Here is a 21,660-nt window from a genome sequence, read left to right on the forward strand (position 1 = left end):
TGAACAATATTTCTAATAAATGACAAAACAAATTGGATATACCTACATTAATCTTTAACATGGATTTTTGAAGTTCTAGGGCATCTTGTATTTAACAATGATTTTGAACAAATAAATGAAACTTAAGAATTTTCCAAAGATCATCTTGACACCTATTTTCAGAAGTATCATTCTAATGTTTCTCATCTGTATTTATTTCAACATTAATGTTTCTTAGACTTCATTTTTAATTAGTGCCACATTAGAGATTTGATCTAGATGAAAACTGTGTGTGAGTAACATTTTTTTAAAAACAAACCTTCAAAAGGCCACAGGCTCCAATAACGACTGGAGATGTTCAGAATAATAGGCTGAATACTCATCTATTTTCTACCAACTGCTAACTGTGCTTACTATAAATATGCTTTCAGGCTCTTGAGCTGATAGCAACATGAACTTAGTGGTTTAAAAGTTAAGAAAAAAAGCTCTCCTTGTAGCCCTATATGGTAGTGCTCTTCAGCCATATTTGGAGGGAAACACTTACTTCTGAATTTTTAAGTTACAGGAGATTGGCCTGCAATTTTAACACAGCTTCCATTGTTAGGTATCATGCTTTCCGTACTTGTCTCAAGAATTGAACTGAAATAATCTGCCATCTTTGATGGCAGAGTTTATCTTTCAAATTTAATAAAATTAAATTTATTAACTTTTATTCCATCCCCATTATAATTACTCAGATGACTAACAGAGAAATGTTCTCTTAATATTTAATATATGTTCTCCTGAAAGTAACCTGCAATTTTTGAAAGTTTTGAAAGAGAATGAATACATTGTACCAAAGAGGGGCAATGATTAGGTGAAAGTTTCTTAGTTTGGTTACAGTATCTGCCACTGGGAGAAGGCAGTGGCACCCCTCTCCAGCACTCTTGCCTGGAAAATCCCATGGATGGAGGGGCCTGGTGGGCTGCAGTCCATGGGGTCGCGAAGAGTCGGACATGACTGAGTGACTTCCCTTTCACTTTTCACTTTCCTGCATTGGAGAAGGAAATGGCAACCCACTCCAGGGTTCTTGCCTGGAGAATCCCAGGGATGCGGGAGCCTGGTGGGCTGCCGTCTATGGGTTCGCACAGAGTCGGACACGACTGAAGCGACTTAGCAGCAGCAGCAGCAGCCACTGGGAATTCCTTGGTGGTCTAGTGGTTAGGACTCTGCACTTCCACTGCGGGGGGGCATGAGTTCTGTCCCTGGTCAGGAAAATCTTACAGCCTTGAACCATAGGACTATCATAGGTTATATAGTGTTCTGTTTTTCTAATTGAAATAGTGTTTATACAGCTTATTGCAAATTCAAATTTCTATTCTGTATTGGCATTTAGCAAGGTCTGGCCTTATTTGACAGTTGTCCTGGACACTTTACCTCTAGCAGTGTGAAACATGGGATAATATAATCCTGAAATCCTTAAGTAGCTGACTGAGAACATTCTTAATACAAATTTTAATGATAGATTTTTGTTCAGATTACAGTCCATCACCAACTGGCTGTGTGATATTTGGCAATTTGCTTATTCTCTGAATATCAGCTTCTGTATGTGAAGATGAAGTGATATTCTCACCTCAGGGTTACTGTGAAGATTAAATGAAATAATCCTAAGCTCAGCACACTACCTGACATAAAATAAAAATTTAATTTTTTGTATAAATCACTTTTTTGTACTCAGTTCGTTTCAGTCTCTCAGTCGTGTCTCTTTGTGACCCTGTGAATAGCATGCCAGGCCTCCCTGTCTATCACCAACTCCCAGAGCTTGCTCAAACTCACGTCCATCGCATTGGTGATGCCATCCAACCATCTCATCCTCTGTCGTCCCTTTCTCCTCCTGCCTTCAATCTTTCCCAGCATCAGGGTCTTTTCTAATGAGTCAGTTCTTTGCACCAGGTGGCCAAAGTATTGGAGCTTCAGCTTCAGCTTTTTGTACTACTAAAGTAAAATTATTTTTCAACAGTTTGTAGCATGATGAGCACTTTTACTTTTGTTGATAATACATACGTGTAATCGTTCCTACAGGTCACCAGTGCATGAAGATGACCATGCAAACCTGTAGCATTCAGATATGTTTTTCATAAGATTATAGAATACAGGCAATATTGGTTGTAAACTGTAAGATACGTGGTGATATTTTAATTGTAATTTATTTAGAATTCCATTGTGATATTAAAGGAAATACTTTTTTCACCTTTTTTTTTTTTTCATTTGTAGTATTGTCACCCCTGTGAGTAAATTACATTTTCGTGTGTGGAGTCACCAGACACTGAAATCTGATGTTTTGTTGGGAACTGCTGGATTGGATATCTATGAAACATTAAAGTCAAACAATATGAAACGTATGTATGTGAAAATAAGAATAAGCTCAGCTTTTGTTATTTTGCAAGAAATTCATGTGCTAAATGTGGAGAAAATGACTGTTCACTATTTGTTTTTAAGTTTACATGGTTGTAACATTACTACAGAGATAAAGCTTGAACTCTTTAATGCATTCTTAATATCTGGTTTGGCCATTCATTTTGGATCCAGTATTTTAAATAAATATTATTTAAATTTATTTAAATAATAAATAAATAAATTTAGTAGATAGATATTTATTGAAGGCTGTACTCAATTATGGAAAAGAAATAGAGCAGAGATGATTTTATTTTAGATGGTTTTATTTATATGTGTATACCTCTCTTTTGATAGATCAGTTCAGTTCAGTCGCTCAGTCATGTCCGACTCTTTGCGACCCCAGGAATCTCAGCACACCAGGCCTCCCTGTCCATCACCAACTCCCAGAGTTCACTCAGACTCACGTCCATCGAGTCAGTGATGCCATCCAGCCATCTCATCCTCTGTCGTCCCCTTCTCCTCCTGCCCCCAATCCCTCCCAGCATCAGAGTCTTTTCCAATGAGTCAACTCTTTGCATGAGGTGGCCAAAGTACTGGAGTTTTCAGCTTTAGCATCATTCCCTCCAAAGAAATCCCAGGGCTGATCTCCTTCAGAATGGACTGGTTGGATCTCCTTGCAGTCCAAGGGACTCTCAAGAGTCTTCTCCAACACACAGTTCAAAAGCATCAATTCTTCGGCACTCAGCCCTCTTCTCTTCACAGTCCAACTCTCACATCCATACGTGACCGCTGGAAAAACCATAGCCTTGACTAGACAGACCTTTGTTGGCAAAGTAATGTCTCTGCTTTTGAATATGCTATCTAGGTTGGTCATAACTTTCCTTCCAAGGAGTAAGATCTTTTAATTTCATGGGTACAATCACCATCTGCAGTGATTTTGGAGCCCCCAAAAATAAAAGTCTGACACTGTTTCCACTGTTTCCCCATCTATTTCCCATGAAGTGATGGGACCAGATGCCATGATCTTTGTTTTCTATAAATACATAAAAACTTGCAACATACTTATTTTAATTAATATATCATGATTTTAAAACAGACTTTTAATCCCTTGAGTATCTAAAGCATACTTCTAAGAATTTTATTTCTTCATTTAGGATTTATAAGAAAAAATTCATTCTTAAATTATGTTTTCACTCCATATAATTCAGACATACCTTGCTGAGTAGTCTTAGTTGTCCTGATGGCTCATTTTGAAGAAGAGAATGAATATAATAAGTGAGATGATTGAGCTATTTAGTGTTTTTGTTTGTTGTTTCATTACTAAGCTCTTGTGTCCAACTCTCTTGTGATTCCATGGACTATAGCCTGCTTGGCTCCTCTCTCCATGGGATTTCCCAGGAAGGAATACTGGAGTGAGTTGCCATTTCCTTTTCCAGGGGATCTTCTCAATGCAGGGATCAGACATCTACTGCATTGGCAGGCGGATTCTTTACCACTCACTGAGCCACCTGAGAAGCCCCATTTAGTATCTTACATTGTGGATATTAAGCACTAGGAAATTTTGTTCTATTTTTAAAAATGTTTTTGGCATGAAAAGGCCTGAAACCTTGGGTGAAGTGTATTAAAACAATATGTCTACATATAAATATAAATTTTCTGACAGTTATGTTTTTAACAGTTATGACTTAAAAAAAAAAGTGACCATTTTCTGTAATTTTATTCTCTTCCAGTTGAGGAAGTAGTTGTGACTTTACAGCTTGTAGGTGACAAAGAACCAGCAGAGACAATAGGAGATTTGTCAGTCTGTCTTGATGGGCTGCAACTAGAGTCTGAAGTTGTTGCCAATGGTGAAACTGCATGTTCAGAAAGTAAGTAATCACTTAAAAAAAAAATTCATTTTTATTTATTTGGCTGTGCTGAGTACCAGCTGTAGCACACAGGATCTTCCATCTTCATTGTGGCATGCAGGATCTTTAGTTGTAGCATATGGGATCTAGTTCCCCTAACTAGCGATTGAACCCAGGCCCCCTGCATTGGGAGCACAGAGTCTTAGCCACTGGACCACCAGGGAAATATATAGGGTCTTTTCTTCTTAAACTAGTGACTGTAAAGTATGTTGTAATTATTGCCATTCTTTTCCACATAAAGAAATTATTTTATTTCCATTTTATAAAGAGACATTTTTCATTTTAAACTTTCAGTACATTGTTTCTTAGGAACTAAGAGTTGAAAAGCTAGCCAAATATAAGCCAAATCATTGTTGTCTCTGAGAGTGATAAATTGATTTATAAAGTAGCCATTCTGTAGGCCAACAGTGGCAGTTAATATGGCACATTTGATGCTACACCTTCTCCAGTGCCGGTGGCAGACATAGTTTACTGTCTGTAGCAGTGTCTGATTTAGTTTAAATTTGACTCAAAATCCTTAGTACTATACCAGACAGGCCAGTACAAGCTGGAATCGTTAGCCATTCCTCTTCCCTTTTTGTAGGCTACATTTACTGAGCTGTCTTTGAGTTAAAATAATGACAAAACCATTTTTGTGATTTGTTTTATGTTGATGTATTTTACAGTTTATGGTTTACTAGTGTTAAAGGGAATAAATATGAGATGTAGCATGCTTAATAAAACCACCTCTCAGTGGATTTCCTTTAGATATTTCCATCCCTTATTTGCCAATAAGTGTATTTTCACCTGGAACACAGATTGTCAAGACAAAGCACAGGTTAATGGTCTCCTTGGTTAGTCTGACAGAGCTCTCTGTTTACCTAGAAATTGTATTATGGAGCATTTTGCAGTGATCAGGTGCTGTTATACTTCTGTTTCTACTTTGGAAGACTTCCTACTTCCTTTCTAATTCATGACCTTTTTTTAATAGCAGAACCTTCAAGATAGTCCTGGTTATATCTTCCATATTGGTTCTTTGGGGTTAATGAGGGTAGAAAGAAATTTCTGAATTGGTTATACTGGTTCAGAGTTGACACATTCATATAGATGGAATCATAACAATAGGTAGTCTTTGTGTCAGGCTTCTTTCACTTAGCATAGATAATGTCATTTCAGGTTTATCAGTGATGTAGAATGTTTCAGTAGTCTGTTGCTTTTTATTACTGCATAGTTTTAAATTGCACAGATGTACCACATTTTATCTATCCACCTGTACCATTTTTTAAAATAAAATCTTGAGACACTTGCCCACCTTGCTGAGTATGATATAGTAATAATATAGTGGTGACTCAGCATCTTTTTAATGAAGTAATCCATTACTTCATTGGAGTAGTATAGTGATGATTTCACTCTTTGAAAGTTGGGACTGTATTCAGGGACTGTTGTTCTTTAACTCAGTGGACCTAGGCTGTTAAACTTGTTCTTTTTGCATTTCATAGTTTTTTAAACTTCTCTGTATACTACTTTTGCTGCTGTCTGTGCCTACCTATAGTATTCTCCCTCTGTATCACAGTTCCTTACTGAATCCTAAGGATATTTCATGAATAAAACTTGAAGAAAGTATGACTGTTGTACCATTTGTTTTGGCCACTTTGAGACCCATTTGTGCCTTTTCTATTCTTGAAGCTATTTTCAGGGCCTTTGCGTAAGAAAGATATTACTGATTTTTCTATTTTCAAAATCTTCTCATTATCCTGCACTTTTAGAGGGAGGTAATTGGAATACAAAAGATGACTAAAATACATTTGAATTAGAATCAAGCAAATGGGGACTTCTCTGGTGGTTCATTGGCTAGTACTCCACACTCCCAGTAGAGGAGGCCCCGGGTTCCATCCTTGGTCAGGGAACTAGATCCCACATACCACAGGGCAACAAAGCCACAACTAAGAGTTCGTATGCCACAACTAGAGATCCTGTATGCCACAACGAAAATCTTCAACTTTCCTGTGTACTGCAACTAAGACCTGGTGCAGCCAACTAGCTAGCTAAATAAGTAAGTAAATAAATAAGACATTTAGGCAGAAGTAGCATGTGAGTAATATACCTTGACTCATTACCATCTCTTATACAAAACGATCATTTGCACACAGACAAAAAATAATCATTTGCTCAATTTTGATAAAACTTCTCAGTCACGTGAACATTTATCTTATTTTCCTTTTAAATATCATGTTGGACTTTAACTCCATTCCAGCATGTTCTTTACTACATGCATGCTCAGTCTCTTCAGTCATCTCCGATGCTTCACGACATCATAGACCGTAGCCTGCCAGGCTCCTCTGTCCATGGGATTTTCCTGGCAAGAATACTGGAATGGGTTGCCATGCTCTCCTCCAGGATTATCTTCCCAACCCAGGGATGGAACCCAATCTTTGTTACTAGAAAGATACAATGAAGGGTTTTGTTTACAAAGCATCTTTAGGTAAAATGTACGTACGACTTCTTGAAATTCATTTTCTGTCTAACTTTTAATGTTAAAGGTGCTTCACACAATGATGATGGCTCCAGGCCCAAGGATGAAACAAGGTAAGAGTTCACTTATTACATATCATAGAATGCAGAGAGAAACAAGGGAGAATGAATAAATTTCATTTTTGTCAAAACTTCAAGTTCAAATTGATATAAAAATGTGTCAAATTTCAGAGCTCTAGGTAAGAAAGGAAATATTCATGGAAAATTCAAGAGCCTTAGCTTATATGACTGCAGTTCTGTAACGTAGGCCAGAGGTACCCAAACACTAATAGTTCTTCAGCTTATAGAAAGTGAATATATTGGCACTTTCCCAAAGGTAGGGAAGTTTAGAATCCTAAGGTCATTGTTGGACTGTTTCCTTTTCCAGGAAAGCTGGGCTCTAATTTTCTCACTGTGATTAAAGATAGAAAAGGTTTTAAAAATTAATAACTCTCTGGGTAGACCAGAAGACATCCTATGTTTTTGTGTTTCTTTTTAGTTTTATTTTTTTCTTAAGTTTTTTTTTGAAGTCATGAAATGTCCCTCATAAAGATGTTTTAATATTTCAGTGTTCTTTGGTCCTCTTTTGCATAATAAACCCATACTTTTACATTAGCGAGAATGTGATACAATTTTGTAGTGTGTTGAAAGGTTGTGTTATACCACTCTATTTCATTTTTGTGAATCTTTCTTAAAATACTTTATGAAACCACTCTAGACAGCTGTAAATTTCTTGCAAAGGCATTGCTAGAGCCCTGGCTTCATGCTATTTATTCATTTAATGCTTTATGTTTTCCCAAGTGAGTCATTGTTACAAATAACCTGAGGGACAATGTCTTCTGGGTTTATGAGATTGCCAGACTGATCTTTGAGCATGTCTTTGTGTTAAGCATGAATTCCTTTGCATTAGCGTTTTCCAGAGAGCATGCCTCTTAGATGATGGGTTTGTTTGTCACATGCTGTTTAAATGTTGCTCTACAGGAATCATGGCAGTGAACCCTTTGCTTTTGTTTGCTGACTTCATCACTTGGGCATGTGTCCAGTGAAAAAGGCAAAAACCTCCCCCCGCCAGACATTTAAGAAGTTTACTAAACAGCTTTAGGTTTTTCTACTTTTTTGTTTAAATCAAGCACTACATGTATCATCAACATAGTTCTGATGGTCTCCTTTCCCCCATAGCATGTCTGGATATTTTGTATTTCTCAGTGTTGTCTTCTGTCACTTTTATGAATTACCAAGGTGACTGATGCTTAATGTTCAAGATTTTGTTTTTCAAAGTGCCTTCCTGATTGTTAATCATTGATTTGCATATTATAACCTTAGAATGTATTAGCATCTGGGTTCTCAGGATTCTTTATCTTGTTCCTAAACATCTAAACTTACATATACTAATAGATCAGGTAAATATGTATGGTGAGATAAACAGACTTGTAAGACAAGCAAAGAGCAAAGCCATGGTAGCACTAAATTTGTAGCTAATTGCTTTTCAATATAATGGTGATAAGTTCACATTGACAACTTTGTATAGTATATTGTTGTTGTTCAGTCATTCAGTTGTGTTCAACTCTTTGTGACCCCATGGACTGCAGCATGCCAGGCTTCTCTGGCCTTCACTGTCTCTCAGAGTTTGCTCAAGCTCATGTCCATTGAGTTGGTGATGCCATTCAACCATCTCTTCGTCCCCTTCTCATGCCCTCAATCTTTCCAGCATCAGAGTCTTTTTCCAGTAAGTCAGCTCTTCACATCAGGTGGCCAAAGTATTGCAGTTTCAGCTTCAGCATCAGTCCTTCCAATGAATATCAGGGTTGATTTCCTTTAGGATTGACTGATTGGCTCTCCTCTCAGTCCAAGGGACTCTCAAGAGTCTTCTCCAGCACCACAGTTTGAAAGCATCAATTCTTCGGTGCTCAGCCTTCTTTATGGTGAAATTCTCACATCCATACATGACTACTGGAAAAACCGTAGCTTTGACTATACAGAACTTTGTCACCAAAGTAATATCTCTGCTTTTTAATATGCTGTCTACGTTTATCATAGCTTTTCTTCCAGGGAGCAAATGTCTTTAATTTCATGGCTCCAGTCACCATCTGTAGTGATTTTGGAGACCAAGAAAATAAAGTCTGTCACTGTTTCTACTGTTTCCCCATCTATTTGCTATGAAGTGATGGGGCCAATGCCATGATCTTAGTTTTATGAATGTTGAGTTTTGAGCCAACTTTTTCACTCTCTTTCACCTTCTTCAAGAGGCCCTTTAGTTCCTCTTCACTTTCTGCCATAAGGGTGATGTCATCTGCATATCTGAGGTTACTGATACTTCTCCCAGCAATCTTGATTCCAGCTTGTGCTTTATCCAGCCCAGCATTTCACTTGATGTATTCTGTATATAAGTTAAATAAGCAGGGTGACAATATACAGCCTTGACGTACTACTTTACCAATTTTGAACTAGTCTGTTGTTCCATGTCCAGTTCAAATTGATGCTTCTTGACCTCCATACAGATTTCTCAGGAGGCAGGTAAGGTGGTCTGGTATTACCATCTCGTTAGGAATTTTCCAGTTTGTTGTGATCCACACAGTCAGAGACTTTAGCATAGTCAGTGAAGCAGAATTAGATGTTTTTCTGGAATTCCCTTGCTTTTCCCATGATCCAGTGGGTGTTGACAATTTGATCTCTGGTTCCTCTGCCTTTTCTAAATCCAGCTTGTATATCTGGAAGTTCTTGGTTAATGTATTGTTGAAACCTAGCTTGGAGGATTTTGAGCATTACCTTGCTAGCGTGTGAAATGAATGCAGTTGTGCAGTAGTTTGAACATTCTTTGGTGTTGCCCTTCTTTGGGATTGAAAGGAAAACTGACCTTTTTCAGTCCTGTGGCCACAGCTGAGCTTTCCAAATTTGCTGATAGAGTGTATGCAACACTTTAACAGTGTCATCTTTTAGTTTCAAATAGCTTAGCTGGAATTCAGTCACATCTACCAGCTTTGTTCGTAGTGATGCTTCCTAAGGCCCACTTGACTTCGCATTCCAGGATGTCTGTCTCTAGGTGAGCTATCACACCATCTTGGTTTTCCTGGTCATTAGAACTTTTTTGTGTACTTCTGGCTTGTGCTTCTGTTAGGTCCATACCACTTCTGTCCTTTATTGTGCCCATCTTTGCTTGAAATGTTCCCTTGGTATCTCTAGTTTTCTTGAAAAGTTCTCTAGTCTTTCCCATTCTATTATTTTCCTCTATTTCTTTGCATTGATCACTGAGGAAGGCTTTCTTATCTCTCCTTGCTATTATTTGGAACTCTGCATTCAGATGGGTGTGTCTTTCCTTTTCTGCTTTGCCTTTAGCTTCTCTTCTTTTCTCAGCTATTTGTAAGGTCTCCTCAAACAAGCATTTTGCCTTTTTGCATTTCTTTTTCTTGGTGAGATGGTCTTGATCACTGCTTCCTGTTCAATGTCACGAACTTCTGTCTGTAGTTCTTCAGGTACTATATCAGATTTACTCCCATGAATCTATTTGTCATTCCCAGTGTATAATCATAAGGGAGTTGATTTAGGTCATACTTGAATGGTCTAGTGGTTTTCCCTATTTTCTTCAATTTAAGTCTGAATTTTGCAATAAGGCTTTCATGATCTGAGCCACAGTCAGCTACCAGTCTTGTTTTGCTGACTGTATAGAGCTTCTCCATCTTTGGCTGCAAAAATATGATCAATCTGATTTTGGTATTGACCATCTGGTGATGTCCACATGTAGAGTCATCTCTTGTGTTGTTGAAAGAGGTTGTTTGCTCTGACTAGTGCATTCTCTTGGCAAAACACCGTTAGCCTTTGCCTTGCTTCATTTTGTACTCTAAGGCCAAATTTGCTTGTTACTCCAGGTGTCTCTTAAGTTCCTATTTTAGCATTTCACTACCCTATGGTAAAAAGGATGTCTTTTTGGTGTGTGTTCTGTAAAGTCTTGTAGGTCTTCATAGAACCGTTCAACTTCTTTGGCATTAGTGGTTGGGGCATAGACTTGGATTACTGTGTTATTGAATGGTTTGTCTTGAAAACGAACCAAGATTGCTCTGTCGTTCCAGAGATTACACTCAAGTACTGCATTTTGAACTCTTTTGTTGACTGTGAAGGCTACTTCATTTCTTCTAAGGGATTCTTGCCCACATTAGTAGATACAACGGTCATCCGAATTAAATTCACCCATTTCCATCTTAAAGTAGTGTAGAGAGGCAATACTCAGAGTCTCAAAAAGGTGTACAACTCGAAAGGAGTTTAAGACTCGTCATCTAGGGGAGGGGAAGCAGTGTGTCAGAGCTGACTCTTACTGCATTCTGTTCATGTTCTGAGGTTGCTTGGTCTTCCTACAGGCAGTCAGCACCTAATTGGTGACTGAGCTTTTCTGTTCATTCAGAATAACCATTTGAGGAATGCCCACAGCAGTATGTGTCATGCCCTACTGTTCACACATATCATCTGGAGATCTTGTTAAAACGCTCTCTCTTATATAGTGCATCAGGAGTGAAGTCCAAGATTGTGTGTTTCTAACAGGCTCCTGTGAACTGTGCTTGCCTCTGGTCCAAATATCATTCTTTGATTTCTGGGGACCATAATGTGAAGATGATTTAATACATGGTACTGCCTCTGTTTTGGTTTCTTGAATCTATTAAATTTTATTCAGGATTGCCACAAGGTCCAGGGTATGAATTAGTGCAGTGTAGTGGTTTCCACTTACCAGGTAGTAGGTTATCAGAGCTTTAGCTGAATCATCTCCAAACTAGCTATTTCATGCTCTGCCTTGTAATCAATGATTCCCCTGGGAAAAGGAATTGGCTATATTTAACCAACAGTAGTAACTTTGTATGGCACCCCACTCCAGTGTTCTTGCCTGGAGAATCCGAGGGACGGGGGAGCCTGGTGGGCTGCCGTCTATGGGGTCACACAGAGTCGGACACTGAAGCAACTTAGCAGTAGCAACAGCAGTAACTTTATATCTGACATTCCTGTTCGTGTTCTCCCCCCTTTCTTTCTCTCCAACTGAAGACATTGCTCAGAAGAAATGATAGTTCCTTTAAAAAAAATCTGTGTTAGTATACTGTATTGGTGTTTTTCTTTCTGGCTTACTTCACTCTGTATAATAGGCTCCAGTTTCATCCACCTCATTAGAACTGATTCAAATGTATTCTTTTGAATGGCTGAGTAATACTCCATTGGGTATATGTACCACAGCTTTCTTATCCATTCATCTGTTGATGGACATCTAGGTTGCTTCCATGTCCTGGCTATTATAAACAGTGCTGCGATGAACATTGGGGTACACGTGTCTCTTTCAATTCTGGTTTCCTCAGTATGTATGCCCAGCAGTGGGATTGCTGGATCATAAGGCAGTTCTATTTCCAGTTTTTTAAGGAATCTCCACACTGTTCTCCATAGTGGCTATACTAGTTTGCATTCCCACCAATGGTAACAATAACCCTGTATATGAGATAGCAAAAGAGACACTGATGTATAGAACAGTCTTTTGGACTCTGTGGGAGAGGGAGAGGGTGGGATGATTTGGGAGAATGGCATTGAAATATGTATAATATCATATATGGAACGAGTCGCCAGTCCAGGTTCGATGCAGGATACTGGATGCTTGGGGCTGGTGCACTGGGACGACCCAGAGGGATGGTATGGGGAGGGAGGAGGGAGGAGGGTTCAGGATGGGGAACACATGTATACCTGTGGCAGATTCATTTCAATATTTGGCGAAACCAATACAATATTGTAAAGTTTAAAAATAAAATTAAATTAAAAAAACAAAGAAAAAAAAGTCTGTGGACACCTCTGTTCTAGATCACTTGGAACATTTTGTATAACATTTTCTGGGGTAGAAGGAGAGCACCTAGCTCTTGGAAGTAAGTGTACTTCCTTCTCCTGCTATGGAACAGTCAGCCTTGTTCCAGACCTAAATATTAAAGAGCTAATGAAAACCAAGAAAATGATGACAAGGTTATCTGTGGTTGTGATAAAATAGTGCCCTTTCTGAAGAGTTATTTGAAATCTGAACCAGCATACCTTACCGTTCTGAATCAATTCAGTTCAGTCGCTCAGTCGTGTCTGACTCTTTACGACCCCAGGAATCGCAGCACGCTAGGCCTCCCTGTCCATCACCAACTCCCAGAGTTCACTCAGACTCACGTCCATCGAGTCAGTGATGCCATCCAGCCATCTCATCCTCTGTCGTCCCCTTCTCCTCCTGCCCCCAATCCCTCCCAGCATCAGGGTCTTTTCCAGTGAGTCAACTCTTCGCATGAGGTGGCCAAAGTACTGGAGTTTCAGCCTTAGCATCAATCCTTCCAAAGAAATTCCAGGGCTGATCTCCTTCAGAATGGACTGGTTGGATCTCCTTGCAGTCTAAGGGACTCTCAAGAGTCTTCTCCAGCACCACAGTTCAAAAGCATCAATTCTTCGGCACTCAGCCCTCTTCACAGTCCAACTCTCACATCCATACATGACCACTGGAAAAACCATAGCCTTGACTAGACGGACCTTTGTTGGCGAAGTAATGTCTCTGCTTTTGAATATGCTATCTAGGTTGGTCATAACTTTCCTTCCAAGGAGTAAGCGTCTTTTAATTTCATGGCTGCAGTCACCATCTGCAGTGATTTTGGAGCCCCAAAAAATAAGGTCTGACACTGTTTCCACTGTTTCCCCATCTATTTCCCATGAAGTGATGGGACCAGATGCCACGATCTTCGTTTTCTGAATGTTGAGCTTTAAGCCAACTTTTTCACTCTCCACTTTCACTTTCATCAAGAGGCTTTTTAATTCCTCTTCACTTTCTGCCTTAAGGGTGGTATCATCTGCATATCTGAGGTTATTGATATTTCTCCCGGCAGTCTTGATTCCAGCTTGTGGTTCTTCCAGTCCAGCGTTTCTCATGATGTACTCTACATATAAGTTAAATAAACAGGGTGATAATATACAGCCTTGACGTACTCCCTTTCCTATTTGGAACCAGTCTGTTGTTCCATGTCCAGTTCTAACTGTTGCTTCCTGACCTGCATACAGATTTCTCAAGAGGCAGGTCAGGTGGTCTGGTATTCCCATCTCTTTCAGAATTTTCCACAGTTTATTGTGATCCACACAGTCAGAGGCTTTGGCATAGTCAATAAAGCAGAAATAGATGTTTTTCTGGAACTCTCTTGGTTTTTCCATGATCCAGCGGATGTTGGCAATTTGATCTCTGATTCCTCTGCCTTTTTAAAACCAGCTTAAACATCAGGAAGTTCAGGGTTCACGTATTGCTGAAGCCTGGCTTGGAGAATTTTGAGCATTACTTTACTAGCGTGTGAGATGAGTGCAATTGTGTGGTAGTTTGAGCATTCTTTGGCATTGCCTTTCTTTGGGATCGGAATAGTCTCCTAACTATCTCTGTACCCTTGGGTAACTCCTCACTCTCTTTCTAGATGTGCTCTGAGAAGCTGTATGTACGTCTGCCATAAGAGCTGTTTATGCATTTGGTAGGGCTGGCCAGAAATTAGGAAGCTTTTCTCAAGCTCCTAAAAGTTGTGGTCCTCCTGTTGGTTTTCTGTTAATTTTAAAGAACATTCTTATTCCCTTCCCTGCCTTTTTACCCAGAGCGAACGCAAGTGGATCAGATGACCCTGAGGATGCAGGGTCTGGTGAAAATAGGAGGATCAATGGGAATAATTCTCCATCACTCTCAAATGGCGGTTTTAAACCTTCTAGGCCTCCAAGACCTTCACGACCACCTCCACCTACCCCACGTAGACCAGGTGTGTATTCCAGCCATACACTAGGGATATAGATCTCAGTACTGTTTATTATAAAATTCTATTTGGGAATTGATCCTCAGATAAGTGTTAAGAGACACTGGTAGGTTGATTTTCAAGCTGAATTTTTACATTTAAGTTTTTGGCCAAGAATAGTCTTTCTATAGTTAATTAAGATATGGCCTGTTCCCTAAGCTTTTCCACCAGGGTTGAGGCAGATGCTCTGCTAAGAATGAAAATCACGTGTGTGCTGTGAGTTCCCTGGTGGCCTAGTAGTTAGGATTCGGGGCTTTCACCGTTGTGGCCTGGGTTTAGGAAACTGAGATTCTAAGTGTGCCTAAAAGCAGGAGGGGGGCAGAAATCACACGTGTGTTATAAAAAGTATAGGCAGTACAGATAAGATTGTACCTTTCTCTGTGTGTGTGTACCTGTGTTGACATAAGCATTTCATAGAGTCAAGGATCTGTTTGCTTATTCTTATTATATGCTTTTAAAAAAGACAATCAGTAATTGGCAAATAACCTAACAATGGTAAATGATACTTGGATTTTTAAAGCAAAAATCATGCAAGTCAACATTTCATGTAGTAAAAATAGAAACATCTATAATTAGATGTTAGAAATAGAAACATCTATTGTCTACCTTTTTATTTAAAATTCTATCCTGATTTTAAATTTCTAAAAATTGTTTTTCTGTTTTCCTCAAATCTTACAGCATCTGTCAATGGCTCACCATCTACCACTTCTGAAAGTGATGGCTCTAGTACAGGCTCTCTGCCACCAACAAATACAAATTCAAGTACATCTGAAGGAGCAACATCTGGATTAATAATTCCTCTTACTATATCTGGAGGTGCAGGCCCTAGACCATTAAATCCTATACCTCAAGCTCCCCTCCCACCTGGGTGAGTAATTGTTTTTGGTTAACGTTTTCGTTAGGCTTCTGCATAGACTTACTAATAAAGAAAATAGTACTGAATTCGATTCTTTTAAAAAAAATATCACTGTGGTTATGCATGTGTGTTGGGAAGTCTAGAGTCAAACTGAACAAAATAGCTTGCCATATCTGAAATTACTCCCTCATTTTAAAGCCAACTGGAAGCAAAAAAAAATTTTTTTAAAGAAGGACTGAGCCTTAGGAACTTACCAAGGCCAAGTAATAAAATAGTTGCCTAATTCAGGTTGCCTTTTCTTTGAAGGGAAAATATCACTTATATTTTATTTCTTTGCCATTGTAAAATCATGGCAGAGTTGAATTTAGGAAACTGAAAAATTGCAACTCAATCTCATGTACATCTCTACTTATTTTTAAAATTAATAATACTGAATAGTTATACACAGATACATTGTGGCAGTTCAGAATGCTAATCAAAATTAACTAGGTGATAAATTAAGAAACTCATGATGAGGATTTTAATTGCTAGAAGAGACTATATTATTTATGTGGGTAGTTAGGCCATTTTCATTTTTGAAAGCCAGATTAGAAAATTCTTTGTGTCGGGGATTAGTGAAGAGAATCTGGGTCAGTTCTCTTAGAAGTAATTGGTTTTTCTAAACTCTATTGGTTTATTCCTGTCTTTTTTACTTTGGATAAACCTACCAAGGAAACTAGAATACCCAGGTTGCCTTTGTCCTTAAGCCTGCAGGAGCACATCTGATAGTCTTATTCTTTGATTTCAACTTTTCTAGAACCCAAGCTGTCCTTTGCCCTTCATTTAACAGCTCTCAGTCTTTCTTCAGATTTTGTAACAATAATTACAGTTTTCTTTTCCACTCAAGTTCTGTGTATACTCTGATCAGATTGAAACAGATTTTGTCACCTCAGTGCATTGCCTCAGCCTCTTTAGAAATAGAAGACATCTCCTCGAGCAGACACTTAAGCAAGAGAAATCTCATCCTCTGTTACCCTCAGGATAACATTTCTTGACTTTATTCCTAAATTCTTTTGGTATCTGCTTTATGTACTGAAATGGTCATTTGTCTCAACTCTGGGATTAAACAACCAGGCAACTCATACATGTAGCTTACCAGCCTTTTTAAATTTTGTGTTTAAGTTGGGAGCAGAGAGTGGACCAGCATGGGCGAGTTTACTATGTAGATCATATTGAAAAAAGAACAACGTGGGATAGACCAGAACCTCTACCTCCTGGGTAAGTGTCTGAATTGGAAAAAAAAAAGTATTCAGAACTATAGACTACATCTATGGGGCTTCCCAGGTGGCGCTAGTGGTAAAGAACCCACCTGCCAGTGCAGGAGACATAAGAGACATGGGTTCGAGCCCCAGGTCAGGGAGATCCCCTAGAGAAGGGCATGGCAACCCACTCTAGTATTCTTGCCTGAAGAATCCCCTGGACAGAGGAACTGGCAGGCTATGGTCTATAGCGTCACAAACATTGGGTATATGGGTTCAATCCGTGGCCCAGGAAGATTCCACATGCTTTGGAGCAGTTAAGCTCATGTGCTACAACTACCGAGCCCGTGCTGTAGAACCCTACAAGCCGTAGCTACTGAGCCTACATGTTGCAACTCCTGAGCTCTGCTGAGCTCGTGCGCTCTAGAGCCCGTGTTCCACAACAGGAGAAGCCCATGCATTGCAATTGGAGAGTAGCCCCCACTCTGCACCTAGAGAAAACCTACACAGCAACAAAGATCTAGTGCAACCAAAAAATAATAAATAAATAAGTTTTTAAAAACTGTAAAGTACATACATATAAAAGACTTCAGGTAATTGAAAAGTAGTTGTGCAAGGTAAAATCTTACCAGATCTGTACCAGGGCTAAAATGAAGTCCCACTTAATTCTTAACTGTTTCATAAATATTTGTTGAATTCAGTTGTTTTTATCCTGATATAGCTGGGAGCGGCGGGTTGACAACATGGGACGTATTTATTATGTTGACCATTTCACAAGAACAACAACGTGGCAGAGGCCAACACTGGAATCAGTCCGGAACTATGAACAATGGCAGCTCCAGCGTAGTCAACTTCAGGGAGCTATGCAGCAGTTTAACCAGAGGTTCATTTATGGGGTGAGCATATGTACTTGGCTTTATAACCTTAATGAGGGTGGAGTTTTAACCTTTTCTTACATATAAAATGTAAAGCACTAAAAAGAAAGTACAAATAGGATGGCAACCCAGTTGTTGCTATTGATGATATTATTATTTTTTGACCTTGTTTCCCACAGACTATGTAGGTGATTTATTCTTTTCTTTTTAAAATTTCCTAAAATTCAACTTCCTTTGCTTTGTTACTGGCAGAAAAGAAGTTTTCCGACAACTTAAAATTTGTTTACAAAGGAATAATAAAAAATAAATCCAAGCAGTGTAAAAAGAATTCAAACAGTTCTGAATTGAATACTGCCTAGCTTAGCAGAACATTAGACTGTTTGGGTCTAACAGCACCTGACTCAAGTGAAACTCATGATAGAATTGAATCATTTTGTAACATGTAAAGGTAAAATTTATACAATACATTATTTAGTGCTTGAGAAGATTAAAGAAGTTTGATTCCTTATAAAATTATGTTAAATATATTATGACTTGGAAGCCTATTATCTTTGGTATCAAAATGTCTCCTTTCTGGAAATCTCTTAAATTTACATAAACCAACTCACCAAGAGTTCAAGAGAAGCTGACCCTCTCCATTCCCCCTCTCCCCTTCTACTGCCATCAGTATCATCTCTGTTAGAATCTATCAAAATAAATTCTTGTTTTCATTAGGCATTACCATTTTGCCTTTTCTCCATATTTCTGTTTCTTGGACTTTGTCATCATAATAGTTACCACTCACCAATGTAGATAAATTTGCACCTTGCTGAGCAGCTTTCGCTTTACCACCTGATAATGACTAAGATAACTTTCTTTCATGTAACAGTTTTTCCTGCCAACTTCTGTAGACAGTTGTCAATGTTTTCCCTTCCTGGTGGTTTTAGAAGTGAAATTAATTTTTGTCTCGTCTGTTACAGTTTTCTTTTTTTTCCATGTTTTACATCTTCCTTTCTTTCTAAATTATAATCATCTTCGGTATACTTGGCCAAATTTCTTTTAGGTTTGAATGTCTAGCTGGCTTGCCTTCTTTAAAGCTAGTTTCCGCATGAGAAAGAGCATGGGCTTTGGAGTCAGACACATCTGGGTTCGAATCCTGGTTCCACAGTTACTTTCTCTGTTTGATTTTGAGTAAGTTCCTTAACCTCATCAAGACTCATTTACTTTATCTATACAGTAGATCCATAGATAAAATTACCTCAGGTTTTTTTGTTTTTGAGGATTCTGTAAGATAAAGTTCCAAATTTTGGGGGTACATATTAAATGCATAGAAATGTCAGTGTTCATCTTTTTTTAAAATCTTTTCTCTTTTCTCTCCCTGCATTTCTATCCACAAATGCAGATGTGCATTTTAGAATACATGATCTTTTATTTTTATTGAAGTATGGTTGGTTTACAACATTTTATTAGTTTCAGGTACACAACATAGTTATTCAAATTTGTATAGATTATGTAACATTTAAAATTACTGTATTGGCTCTATTTCCTGTGCTATATAATATATTCTTGAAGCTTATTTATTTTATATGTAGTAGTTTTTTACCTTTTAATCCACCAGTGTCCTGCTTCCCTCTTCCCACTGGTAACCATTAGCTTGTTCTCCCTATGAATCTGTTTCTATTTTGATTATTCATTTGTTTTAGTTTTTGTAGTTTTAGATTCCATATATAGAGGTGATAACATACAGTATTTGTCTTTCTCTGACTTACTTCACTAAACATCATACCCTCCAGGTTCATCCACTTTGTTGCAGATGGAAAAATGCCATTTTTTGTGGGGGGCCGAATAGTATTCCATTGTATATATGTGCTATATAGTCTTCAGTTATTCATCTGTTGATGAAACACTTAATATTGCTTCTATATCTTTCTTGGCTATTATAAATAATGTTACTGTGAACATGGGGTGCATATATTTTTTTAAATTCAGATATATATATGTATATCCATGAGTTGAGTTGTTCTATCATATGGTAGGTCTCTTTTAGTCTTTTTGTTGTTTTTAGGGTTTTTTTGGCCGTGCCATGCACTTAGTTCCCCAGTCAAGGATTGAACCCAGGCCCTCTGCAGTGGAAGCATGAAATCTTAACCATTGAACCACCAGAGAACTTCCTATTTTTATCTTCTGAGGAATCTCCATACTGTATTTCAAAGTAGCTGCATCAGTTTACATTTCTGCCAGTAATATACAGGATTCCCTTTTTCTGTACATCCTTGCCACATTTGTTATTTGTGACATTTGTGATAATAAGCATTCTGATGGGTGTGAGGTTATCTCTCATTGTGGTTTTGATTAGTGGTGTTGAGCATTTTTCATGTGCCTGTTGGCCTTTTGTGTCTAGTATATGATCTTTTAAAATCCTCTTTTTAAAGACAGTTAGAAAATTCCTAAAGCACCCACATTGTGTATTGCTTCGTTGTAACTTAACCGATTTGATACTCTAACAAACTTTTCTTGAATTGCAGCTTTTATTCCTGAACCATTTTTTCTTTTCTCCTGTCTACATTCCTCCTCTTCACTCTTGTTATAGAGTGGTTCTAAATTACAAAGAACTTAAACAGCCTGTTTTAGTTATGAACTGAATTTAACATTCTTAATGCTAGCTACTTAAAAAGTGGTGAGGTGTTGTTAAGAAAATCTGTTTATTTGGTAGGTGAAGTGGCCTTTGTTCTGACCCTGGTTATAGGGCAGCAGATGCTCATAAACTCAGTATTTTTAAGCTCAGAATGGATATGGTTGATGATGGGTCATTGTATAATGGCTCTGGCCCATGGCTTCATTGTGCCTGTTCTTAGCTTATCTGTCCAGGGAAAGTCAGTGCGATAGGCTTAGGTCTTAGAAAAATTATCAGAGCAGTTTGTCATATGCTAAACTGCTCCAAACTGTTAACAAGGTTCAAACCTTGTATAGTGTTTCTCCTTGGCTTCCCTATTCCCTATTTTTTAGTTACTGTTGTCTGTCAGGAGCAGGGCCAGTCCTTGACCAGTCTATCTTCTGTGGGCTTTTATGAGAAATAGAGTATCTCTCATATGCTTTTAAAACTTTTTAGTCAGTTAACTCAGTTTCCATAATAAATCAATGATATGGAGCGAAAAAGACCAACAGTAGAGGAAACTGCCATAAATTTAGACTTAAGAGACTAGACCAATATGCAATATGATGATTTTGGATTCTGATTCAATCCAGTAAGTAGCCAGAGGCATTTAATTACAGAGTGTGTATTAGATGATAAAATTAACATAGATTCTTTGGTAGGTGTAATAATGATACTGTGATTGTATAAGAAAATGTTCACAAATTTTAGGCATACTAAAATAGTGAAATGATGCAGCAAAGAATATGAAAGAAAAATAAATGTTAGCAGTTTTGGTTACTGTTGAATCTTGTTGCTGGGTACATGGGGTATACTATCTTATTTTACTTATGTATTTTTCCCCATAATTTTTAAAGCAATTAGTCTATTATTTATTTGCCTTAACAGAAGAAAGGGTTTAACCGCATCTTACTGAGAGACCACAAAGTATCCCCCACTTTATTACATATTTAAACTGAAGCACACTCATTAACCCTTCATCCTACACACTCAGTATGACTTTTGCTTCTCTTTTTCCAGTGGTTGACTCCTATTTTCCTTTTATCTAGCCAGACCTCTCTCTCCACCAGTGTGATAATTTCAAATGAATTTTTGAAATCTTCTCTACAGTTCTAGGCTTATCAATGCCTTCCAAACTGAAATTCTTTCCTTTTGCTCATCTGATAGCCTATTCTTCATATTCCTCCAACTCTCTTCTCACGATTTTGGGGTTAGAAATATAAGATTTTTCTCAGCCAGCTGATGACTGAGTACTATTATTCTTAAGTGACTTTTGTAAGGTCTATATATTTCTCTAATTTACTGATTTAAAGCTAAGGGGAACAGTGGTCAATTTGGGTGTAAAATTACTTGTAATACTTAAATATCAGATAGGTTCAAATATTGACAGATTATTTTTTTTTTTTTTTCATGAGAATGCATTGACTTTCGTTCTTGACTTTCATTCATACTTCTCTAAGATGTGGACTGTTTAAGAGTATGTTATGTTGCACATGGCCAGGGAAAGGCTT

The 21,660-nt window shown here is 38.1% G+C and overlaps 1 protein-coding gene across 4 annotated transcripts in view; it reads left to right on the forward strand.

The window, feature by feature from the left end:
* ITCH (itchy E3 ubiquitin protein ligase) overlaps nucleotides 1-21,660 on the forward strand; it is a 99,946-nt gene that overhangs the window by 40,376 nt on the left and 37,910 nt on the right. For all 4 annotated transcript variants that reach the window (XM_059892506.1, XM_010811429.4, NM_001082428.2 and 1 more), the window contains 7 exon segments: nucleotides 2,233-2,357; nucleotides 4,086-4,223; nucleotides 6,782-6,827; nucleotides 14,358-14,515; nucleotides 15,227-15,416; nucleotides 16,566-16,661; nucleotides 17,364-17,538. In XM_059892506.1, coding sequence (XP_059748489.1) covers nucleotides 2,233-2,357; nucleotides 4,086-4,223; nucleotides 6,782-6,827; nucleotides 14,358-14,515; nucleotides 15,227-15,416; nucleotides 16,566-16,661; nucleotides 17,364-17,538 — 928 coding nt within the window.

The sequence above is a fragment of the Bos taurus genome, chromosome 13 (genome assembly GCF_002263795.3).
Source record: "Bos taurus isolate L1 Dominette 01449 registration number 42190680 breed Hereford chromosome 13, ARS-UCD2.0, whole genome shotgun sequence".
NCBI classification, from domain to species: Eukaryota; Metazoa; Chordata; class Mammalia; order Artiodactyla; family Bovidae; genus Bos; species Bos taurus.